This window comes from Ursus maritimus, unplaced genomic scaffold (assembly GCF_017311325.1).
Source record: "Ursus maritimus isolate PB19 unplaced genomic scaffold, ASM1731132v1 scaffold_32, whole genome shotgun sequence".
Classification (NCBI taxonomy): Eukaryota; Metazoa; Chordata; class Mammalia; order Carnivora; family Ursidae; genus Ursus; species Ursus maritimus.
The window spans coordinates 26,748,905-26,760,280 of record NW_024425786.1 but is presented as its reverse complement, the minus strand read 5'-3'; the positions used below and the strand labels follow the sequence as shown (position 1 = coordinate 26,760,280).

The 11,376-nt window shown below is 36.6% G+C and overlaps 1 protein-coding gene across 1 annotated transcript in view; it reads right to left on the bottom strand.

The window, feature by feature from the left end:
* Positions 1–341: 341 nt before the first annotated feature.
* Positions 342–11,376, bottom strand: part of ZMYM4 (zinc finger MYM-type containing 4) — a 136,571-nt gene continuing 125,536 nt past the window's right edge. Inside the window, exons 27-30 of the mRNA XM_040619241.1 lie at positions 7,853–7,964; positions 6,148–6,396; positions 3,726–3,855; positions 342–2,848 (exon numbers count right to left, since the gene is read on the bottom strand). Of these exons, the coding sequence (XP_040475175.1) occupies positions 2,641–2,848; positions 3,726–3,855; positions 6,148–6,396; positions 7,853–7,964 (699 nt within the window). The 3' untranslated portion in view covers positions 342–2,640. The remainder of the gene's footprint in view (positions 2,849–3,725; positions 3,856–6,147; positions 6,397–7,852; positions 7,965–11,376) is intronic.

The window sequence follows — 11,376 nt, the reverse complement described above, 5'->3', positions numbered from 1 at the left end:
TCAGGGTAAACTGATGCAAGCTTTGTAAATCTCAAAAAAGTTTGCCTGAAATGAAACATATATGTGATACCTGGCATTTCTAGCTTTCAGGGCTCTGAATATAGTTAATTAACTAAAAATGGGAATGAGTCTTTTGATGGAAAAAAGAAAACAAGTGAAAAAACTTTGCAATGAGACAATATGTTTACTGGACTAAGTAAAAACCAAATAATTTATTTCCTGAAAACTGCTCTCTCTTTGTAATATACCATCTGTTGGCTCATACCCATAAGGTTAAACAGGAAAAAAAAAATATTTAAAATTTGTTCAAGTCAAAGAAAAGGAATAACTCACCCATCAAATACAAATATACTATTTTATTCTAAGGGAATATTTCTGTGGTTTCTGCAAGGGGAAAACCCAAAAGTGGTTAAAAAACAAAAAAGAACAGAAAGGATAATTTAGATGTTTCGCTTGTTTGTTTGATGTTTTTTTTTCCCTCCCCTGGAAATAAAAATGCAATTTTACATAATTTTAATAAAATTTTAAAAAGCAAATAGTCTGACACATATATCAACAACTACGCTTATGAAGAATGACCAATAATTAATCAAGATTTTCTTTTACGAATTAATTTAGGTTCTGGACAACTCTGTGGACTAACATGCAATTGAAGTCCTGATACAGTCATTGAACTGGGTATTAGCTGTTCTCAGTTAAAAGATACAGATTTCTTTTTTCCTCTCTGGTGTTTTCTAACAATGTATCTACTATGCCAACAATATTTGTTCTTGATACAACTACAGAAGGGGAATTGTTAGTGTTTATACAAACCATAAAATCTGTATAGTGGGGGCTATTACAACTGATGTTTCTGGATAGTTTATTGGCAGACTTATCAGACAATCCAGTTGTTTTTCCTCCGTATCAAACAAGCTCTGGATGTAAGAAGTTTTCCAGTCAGAAATGACAAACACAGATGGAATTAATCATACAGAATTGGGGCAGATTTACTTCTTTCACAAAGTTTCCTGGTAACCAAAATGAAATCTGTTACAGGCAGAGGGACAGAACCATCAAATACACAATGTCAAAAGGCCTACTTTAAAATTTTTATTGTATTTAAATGACTTTCATTTATTTAAAAAAAAAAACAAAACACCTGCCACCCCATCTAAAAAATGGGACATATTGAAAAGACTTTCAAGGTTAAAATTTCTAAGAGGCTTTTTGGACTTCTCTCATTTCTATTACAGGGTCAAATCCACATCAGCTAAAGAAGTTCTGTGATTGGTCAACACCATAAAAGCTTTGAGTCAAAATTTTCTGGGGGAAGAAACTGCGAATGGAGATGAGGGAGATGGACTGATATGCCAAACACACCTATGACTTGCGATCCTCACAGAACTACTAAAACAGCTAGAGTTTGGAATAATGCTCTAAGACCGGCTGTGGATCTGCAAGACAGTCAATGTCTTTGTATCCTAACCCAGAATGCGTATTTTCAAGTTTCTTAGGGCAACAAGATCATCTTCCAAATGCTTTATAGGAACATACTAGGACCTTTTCTACCATAATTCTGATAGCTAAGTAATACTGTGTCTTTGTGGAATCACCCACAGGTTTGCCAGAGTAAGGAGAGAGACTATTTTTGAAACGACAAGGCCCTCCAGAAACTGGTGCAAAAGACAAAATAAGAGGATTTGGGAAACAGGAAGATAAAACAATGAGAGAAAAGCTGCCATTTGGGGATAAAATGAAAACAAAAGGAGAACCCCCATTTCTGTGTACCACAGCTCATGCTATGAGACAGCAGCAATAAAGGCTGACACCCAGAGAAGCGGGCATTTTAGTGGGTTTTCTACAAACATTTCAAGACACTTGGGGTCTAACGGGCTCCACAGATCTTCTGTGTGCATAATCAGTTCGTGGAGCTTCAGCCCCTTTACCTCAATTTACCCACATCCAGACCCATAGCTGAGAAGGCTAGACCCAGAAAGTGAAAGGGACACATTACTGTGTGAACAGCAGTGAAGGCCTTTTTTCCCTGATGTGAGGGACCCATGGCAAAAGCACCAGAGGCTTCTATCCTTCACAGAATTGGCTTGGCAGTGAAAATCAAAATCAAGACCACTTCACTCTCTACCTTTTAGAAAAAAGTTGAGTATTTTTATTGGGTCTTCAAGTCTGGGTCCCAACAGTCCTCATCTGATGTCACTCTTCGCTCTGCACTGATTTCTCCCCTGACGTGCACATAGGGCTTGCCCAAGTGGCCTACTGCAGCCAAGGTTTTATTTCAAAGCTACCTCTCTAAGGTCTAAGGTTACTATGGTAGAGTTTTATACAACAGTTTTCCTTAAAAATATTCCACAATTTGTTATTCCCAAACAAAATAAGATTATGCACCACTCAGAGAAATTGGTTAGTCATTCTGAAGATGTCTAAGAACTATATCACTGCCAAAGAACAACATTTCTCAGTTCATATTCTTTCCTTCAATTTTCATTTGTACATCCACACTGTGGTTCACGAGTCATCTGCTTTCCGTTATCTTATAATCAAGTCAAGAGGACTTGGACTTGTACATCGTTTTCCAGAGCTGGATGCATTCACAGTTTGGTGCATACCCATGTGTATGAAAATAGGAACCCCACTTCCACTTCAATCTGATAATTCAACATCAGAGTCTTCTGATTTGGCTTTGGCAAGTTCTTCGTGTACCTCCCTCACCATGAGAATACGTGTTAACATGGTGTCCAGGGTCCCAGGGTCTATCGGGAATGTGGAGTACCACATGGGGCTATTCGGAACACAGGAGCGCTCGGGTTGCAGGTAAAACACATCATTCCTCTGCTTCACACTTTCAGAACTATCCATAGGAAAAAAAAGAAAGAAAGAAAGAAACTAAGGAAATTGGGGATCAGAAAGTATAGGAAATACGTAACTACTCTTTAATATAGTGGCTCTCACCTGTTTCCCTACTGTGACTAATGTCATAGATAAGCAACGCACCCAGAGAGAGAAATAAGTTTACAGGCATTCTGCCCCAGGTGCAACCTCTAACTGCATATTTTTTCCTCCTACAGTCACCGGAGGTGAGTATAATGTTATTAGAAGACAAAGTATAAGTCGTTCACAAACTTCAGTATTTAAAACATTAGGAGCAACAAAAAATTCAACTCACATTTGACACTATGGCTGAGAACCACATATCCTCAGTACCCAATATCCTGGAATGATCCCCAAGAGCACTCAATACACATTACCACAGGGCAAACCCAGTCACGATATTTTTTTGAGAAAAAAGTGCTTTAGTGTGGCTCTTATAACTCTAAGTCTTAAAGTTTCTGTAAGAGAAAGACCACTCAAAAAATACAAATTCCTTAAAAATAAACTGTATTTCCATTTATACATTTAGCAGTACAACCTCTCCTCTAAAATTTTTCCTAAATAAATAGTAAAATCACAACAGTTTAGTTATCACATAAAAGGTTGAACAACAGTTGTAAAGATCAAACACTAGCTGCGATTCTTGCTTGTGAAGAGATTTTCAGAAAAACAATTATCAAGATTAAGCAGTTTGTTTCTGGGTCCAAAATCCAGGCAGATATGAGAATAGGGACAAAAGGAGATTAAAGGTACATCCTGTCTGAAGTTGTATTTCTGATATGCAAGCATCTGAAATCCAAAACATGGGAACTACTTTTTGAAGTGTGCTGAATCTAGCGCAGAGGAAGACCGCTTACCATTTTGACAGGTAGAACTCGTAAAGTCGGACCGGGCATCGTAGTGGGTTGTCAGTATTCTCTGCCATCTCCACACCCACCGGAACCTCTTCATCTTCATTTCGTTTCCTTTTGCCAACAGTCAGTTTATCTTGAGATGGGAAATAATAATCAAAAGATTAGAAAAATCTTTTCTTCCAGTCTCAAGACACCCACTGAGCTTTGTTTCCAGTCAGAACTGTCACTCCCTCCCCCTCCCGTTCACTCACGCATCCCACAAGCACTGACTGAGCACCTACGGGGGTCCTAGGCAGTATTTCAGGTACTGCTTAATAGAAATGAACAAATCCGAGTCCCTGTTCTGTAAAATTTATGTTCCTCTGCTCACCAAAGTGGGTGCAGCATGGCAAAGAGCATGGTACTGGAGAGTTAGGTCCTCATTCTGAACATGACTTTGTTATGAAATTTCGTCAGGTATAGCGTAAGCCACAGCAAGATAAAGAAGGAAAAGAAAGGGTTCTAAGGGCTCTTCTACAGAAGAGCTCAAGAGAGAAGCTGTCACCTCTTTACCTGAAAATGCTTTTATTGTGGGGCATCCGTGTCCACTGGGTGTTTGTCAAGTCTCTTTTATCTGTCATAGTATTATGAGAAATGGAGTCTTTGTTGGGAAAAGAAATTCTCAGTGAAGTTAACTATTCGATAAGAAAAGGGCAAGCCCTTTTTCAGCAACAGAATTTTGCAGAGGCCAAGGGTTATCAAAAAGAAACCAGGGTGAAGACATGGAAAGTAGGGCTGTTTCTTTCCCACTTTCTCCATTCCACTATTCAAGAGAATAGTAGTGGGTGGTGGATCTGCTGCAAACCTGAGGAAAAAGGTTTTCTTCTTCTTTTCTTACAGACGCTCTTAATAGGTGGCAAAGAACTTTCCCCAGCTTCCTGCATTAGTTACTACTTAAAATTCACCCCAGTTTTCTATTTACAGGATACCTAAATATAAAGACTCGCTCATTCAGAAAAGAAGCTGAACTTACTACCAGTCTTGTAAAGCAACTCGTCAGAAAACATTGCCTCTCCCTGCCCCCAATTAATATCAATTCAGAGCACAAAGTGGGCTATATATGAACAAAATAAAGGAGACAGGACATAGTCATGGGGTAAAAAAGCACAATGGTGTTACATTTTCTAAAGAAAAAGAGCAACTGAGAGAAAAGTTAACACAACCATGAACATCACAATTATTCTTTACAGACTTTAGTTTCACTAATTTTTAAATTCTCACATTCAAAAATATATATATATTTCACTCTTATCCCAAGGAAGTAACACCTGATTTTGAGAATTTTAAAACTTATAATTTTGATCCAAATTAATACGTTTAATGTCTAGTTCCATAATATGTTAATTTTTTAAATGTTAAAAACAAACTATTATTTAATAGGCTACTTTAGGAACGTAAGACCATAAACCTTCTAAGAAAATTGTGATTGCTGATGTCATTCCACCGTGTACAAAAGCAGTACAGATCTTCCTTGACATACGATGGGGTTACAACCTGATAAACCCGTCTTAAACCGAAAATGCATTTAATACATGGAACCTAACGAACATTGTAGCTTAAACATGCTCAGAACACTTATATAGCCCACAGTTGGGCAAAATCCTCTAACACAAAGCCTATTTTATAATGAAGTATTGATTATCTCATGTCATTGATTAAATACTGTACTGGAAAGTGGAAAAGCTGACTCAGTACAGAATGGCTGTAAGTGTATAGGTGTCTACCTCGTGACCCCGGGCCTCACCGGGAGCTGCAGACTGTTGCTGCCCAGCATCACAAGACAGGGTCATACTGCATTCCACTAGCCCCAGAAAATACCAAAAGTCCACAATGAAAGTACAGTTCCTACTGAATGGGCACATATCGCGTTTTCACGACTGTAAAGTTGAAAAATTATCAAGTCAAACACCATCTGTATACTCTACGCCAGCTTTTAAGTTTCTTCAGAAATTGACAGTTAATGTTAACAAAAAGAGGTGCTCTGGTCAAAAAAAAAAAAAAAAGGATTTAGAAACAGTAGATTTAAAAATTAGGTTTCCTTTTAACTAGCAATTGGCTGATCTCCTGCCTCTAAATCAGTGCTTCTGATTCTTAGCTGTATGCCTAAATTCCCTGGGAAGTTTTACAATGCAGAGTTGGGCTCTACTTCTGACCAATGAAGTCAGAATTTTTAATTTAAAAACCAATAAAAGTACAGTGAAGCCAAGTGATTGCTCTCATTTTGTGGCCGGACTTTAACCCAGCCCTGGCAATAAAAAAGCATCTACATAGTAAACTAAAGCTACACTCTTCCATGTCTAGAATTTACAGTTACCCTGCTGCGGTAAGTCTCTATTTGTATACTAACCGGACTTCGAATAGAAATCTCTCAAACTCCACCACACACCTGGTTCTGACTCCTGCTTTTGTAAAGGTGGGAAGAACCTCAGATATGTCATCTTGGTGCTATACTTCAGAGTCCTGGTCCGTCTCATCACGTGGGCAAAGGAAAGCTTCAAGTGCTCAGTAACATTCTTGAGTTGAAAGTATTTGGTATTGAAGAAAAGGAGGGTGTTCAAGAGGACGATTGGTGAGTAAGCGCCCAGCTGTTTGCACTCCCACAAATGCTCTTCTTCAATGCGAGAGAACATGTAACCTGCACCGAAGAAGGGGGAAAGCAGTAACAGTACTAAGCTCCTGCTAAATAGGACCGAGTAATTTCTCAAATTCTCAGACAAGAAGATATAAAGGAAATGACCCATTGTTCCCCTCTTTCCCCCTCTTCCTTATATGGAAAACCAGAAAAGGCACCGCAAAGAAAGAGCAGATGCCTCCACCGAAGCAGACACTGTGAGCAATCCCCTGAAACAGCTTTAATCTATTGTTATTTTAGACCAGGGTTTGGCAAACTTTTTCTGTAAAGAGCCAGATGGTAAATATTTCAAGTACTGTGGGCCACGGAGGCTCGGAACAACTTTGTTGTTACTGAAGATAAGGAGCCGCAGACAATACAGAAACAACCAGGTCTGGCTGGGTCCCGATAAAGTTTACTTACACACACAAATTTAAATTTCATATAATTTTCATTTTCATTTGCCACAAAATATTACTGTTTTTTAGATTTTCTCCCAACCATTTGTAACTCATGGACTATACAGAAACAGGCAGCAGGCCAGATCAAGCAGTTTGCAGACTCCTATTTGAGATCATTATGCTAACTGTTAACTGGTTCAGTTTCCTTTTAGCTCAGATCATTAGAAGGCAGCTAGCTCCTTCCCTCCCTCACACCCCCCCTTATTTTAAATTTATATTAAGAGTGATTACTGTGATGACTTATATGGAGATTCTTCTTGAAAAGCAGGTGTCCTGCAGAAGAATTAAGATGAGTACACCTTTAAGCACACTCCTCATGACAGCCCTTAAACCCTTCCTGATGTTCTCTCACCAATTCTCTTTGTTGCTGCTTATGCATTCTATTCTTGGGAGACTAATCACAAACATGAATTTATTACTTCCAACTCTATCTCCCCTGTCTCTTCTTTGGATGCTAAATGCATCAAGCCACCACACTGCTCAGAATGTTTAAAAGGTGCTCTCGAGCCAAAAAGAAAGGGGCACAAATTCTTGAAGATTGCATTCAACCTCTCCGTTCACAGCCAAGGAGCCTAAGACCAGTAGTAAATCAGGGAGTTGTCCATCGACCTAGAGTCAAAGATAATTCAAGGATGAAGACTTAAGTCTTGTAACAACCAGTACAGGGTACTAATAAAGAACTACTGAAGAAGGCCCACTGCTGATGGGTACAGTCTAGAAGCATGTGGCAGCTGCTGGCAGAGTGTGCAACCTCACTGACACTACCAGATCAAAAATGGCTTCTAAAAAGTAAATACAACTTCCAGTTGTTTTTTGTTTCATTAGCATTAGTACTGTATGGAAATTATAATTTTACCAAAATCAATAATAAACCAAAGATCTTCTCCACAAAAGCCCAAATATGCTATAAATCAAGATAGAAATATAAAGGAACAATTTATAAAAAGATAATCATAAAAATTAAGCAATTTAGGAAGGCATATCATGAAAAGAATCAAAATAAATGATAAACATCCTACCATTAGGAAGTATTGTAGGTTCCCATATTTTCAAGAGTTTGGTAAGTTCAATCATAAATCTGGAATAGGGCTCAGTAAAAATGTTATCTATTCTACCATTTTCAAACAGGTACTACAAGAGAAAAAATGGAAACATGTTGATACAAAGAAAACACGAGTTATTTTTTTAAAGATTATTTTAAGGAATAAAGTTTACCCTTAATTTTTACCCTCATTTTAAGGATACATCTTAAAATATCAGGATTCAAGCTATAAGGTCCTTTTCATATGAACTGTCAATACCTCAAGCACCGAGCTTACAAGGGAAAATTTTCTATTTCCTTTTTAAAACATGGATGATACAGAATAATTATAATAAATAAGTACCTTTTACTCAGTTCGTGAAACTGATATACTAAAAATTGGTTCTAATTTGTATTTTCCAAATAATTTTTCAAATTCACAGGATCTAAATGCAAATGTGCTCTCAGATGGTTTTGGGTTTTTTTGCCTAGTTACAAGATCACTTCCTGAAATAATACAGTTAGCTAGTGTCAGGTGACCTGAGGATACCCAAGTTTTAAGCCATAGCTCTCAACTCTCTGCCCCACAACCCAGCCTTCAAAAAGTTCGAGTCTAATTACAGGATGTAAAACTATGCTAATTATAACCATCAAGAATCGTGTCACAGAATGGGAAATAAGAAACAGCCTGGGTAAAGTACTGCTAAAAAACATCTTGAGGGTACAGGGCAGGTAGATGAAATCACTCAGGGAAATAAAATGAGCATTTACAGAATAACACAAGGTATAATTACATGCCAAAAATCTTTTGCTATTTTTAAGATTTGGTATTTTTATTTATTTATCTACGGCTATTCTGGTTTTCTGCTTTTCTATCCAATGTGTGACTTGGAGAAAAATTTTATTTCTAGTTACATTTGTTCTGGCTAATAAAAGTTATATGACACTTCAACATGCATTTTTATAGGCCTCTTCAAAGGCAATTCATGACACTGCCAGATTACAGTTTTACTGTTGAAAAGTATTCACCTTTTCCTTCTTTTAATAAAGTTATTTTCACAACCTAAAAATATTATATCCTCATTATGGAAAAAAGTGGAAGAATGACATACTCTAACTCACTATGCATCAGAAATACAAAGTTGAGTTTTATACCTTTACTCAAGTACATATAAAATACATATTTTAGAAATCACTTTCCCCCTTAGACCAGGAACAAGACAAAACTGCCTGTTCTTGCTACTTCCATTTAACACTGTACTTGAAGTCCTAGCCAGAGTAACCAAGCAGGAAAAACAAATAAAAGGCATTCAAATAGGAAAGGTCCTAAGGAGTAAAACTACCTCCATTTAAAAATGACATGAGCCTATACATAGAAAATTCTAAAGAATCCACACACAAACAAAATTGTTATTAGAGTTAATAAATGAATTCAGCAAAGTTACAGGATACAAACAACACAAAAATCACTTGCAAAGAACAATCCAAAAAGGAAATTAGGAAAACAATTCAATTTACAATTGTATCAGAAAGAATACTTAAGAATAAATTGAACCAAGGAGGTGCATGACTTATACAGTTAAAACTACAATCAATCAATCAATAAATGCTAAGAAATTAAAGAATACTAAAGCATCTCATATTAATGGATCTGAAGAGAATACTGTTAAAATAGCAATACTGCCCAAAGGAATCTAGAGATTCAGTGCAATCCTATCAAAATTTCAATAGCTTTCTTTCTTTCTTTTTTCTCCCCGAAAGGGAAAAGCCAATCCTCAAATTCATATGGAATTGCAAGGAACCCTGAATTACCAACTGAATCTTGAAGAATCACACTTCCGTATTTCAAAATTTAGTACTAAGCAACACTGTAATCAAAATAGTGTGTACTGCCATATGAATAACCACACAGATAAATGTATGAGCACTGAAAGTCCAAAATAAACACATGTCAAATGATTTTCAACAAGGATGTCAAGACCATTCAATGGAGAAAAAACAGTCTCTTCAACAAATGGTGGTGGGATTTCCCTAACTCACATGTATCCCTACCTTATATGAGATAAAAAAATGAATTCAAAATGGATCAATGACCTAAACGTAAGAACTAAAACCATAAAACTCTTAAGACATAGGAGTGAATCTTCATGAACCTGAATTTGACAATGGATTCTTAGATACAACACCAAAAGCACATGCAACAGGAAAAATAAACTACACATCAAAATTCAGAACTTTTGTGCATCAAAGTATACAACAAGAGAATGAAAAGAAAACCCAGAGACTAAGAAAAAATATTTGCAAATCATGTATCTGATAAAGAGTTTAATATCCAGAATATATAAAGAAATTCTACAACTCAACAACAAAAAGACAAACGACTCAATTTAGAAATGGAGCAAAGGACTTAAATATTTATTCAAAGAGGATAAACAAATGGCCAACAAAGTACATGAAAAAATGCTCAATGACATTTAATCGTTAGAGAAATGAAAATTAAAACTCCAATGAGGTATCACCTCATATTCATTAGACGACTACTAAGAAAAAAGGAAATTAACAAATGTTGGCAAGGCTATGGAGATAAACAGAACCCTCATACACTGTTGCTGGGAACGTAAAATGGTGCAGCCACTGTGGAAAATGGTTTGATGTTTCTCAACAAGCTAATCATAGAGTTACCATACAACCCTGTGATTCCACTTGCAGGCGTAAGACCCAAAAGAATTGAAAACAGGCGCTCAAACAAAATCCTGTACATGAACGCTCACAGTTCACAGTATCATTTACTTTTCATGATAGTCAGAAGGTACAAACCACTCAAATGTCCATGAACAGAGGAGTGGACAAAATGTGGTATATCCAAGAATTAAATAATTCAGACCTAAAAGGAATGAAGTACTGATTCATGCTACAAAATAGGTGAACCACCGTGTGTTGAAGGAGGCCAGACACAAAAGGCCACATAAAAATTACATAATTACACTTATATGAAATATCCAGAATAGGCAAATCCATACAGATAGAAAGCAGATTTACTGTTGCCAGGAACTAAACGGAGGAGGTAATAAGGAGTGGCTACTTAATGGGGATGAGATTTCCATTTAGGGTATTAAAGTTCTAAAGCGACATAGCGATGATGATTGTACAACATCCTGAATGTAGTTAATGCCACTGAATTGTAAACTTTAAAATGGTAAGTTTTATGGTATGTGTATCTTATCACAGTGTAAATATTGCCTACACTACTTCAAAAATGTATGTCTCTAAGAGTTTTCCATGTAAATATCTATAAGAGCAATTCATTACTTTTTAACTACTATATAGTATTCAATAGTACAGACATATGATAGATGATTGAGCCACCACTGTTTTGATGAACACATAGATGGTTTCCAATTTTTGCTGTTAAAACCAATGTTACAACGAAAATACCAGTACATGTCTTTCTATGTACATGTGCATGCATTTCTTTGGGGAAAAATACTAACCAATGGATTTACTAGACTGAAGAATCTACAT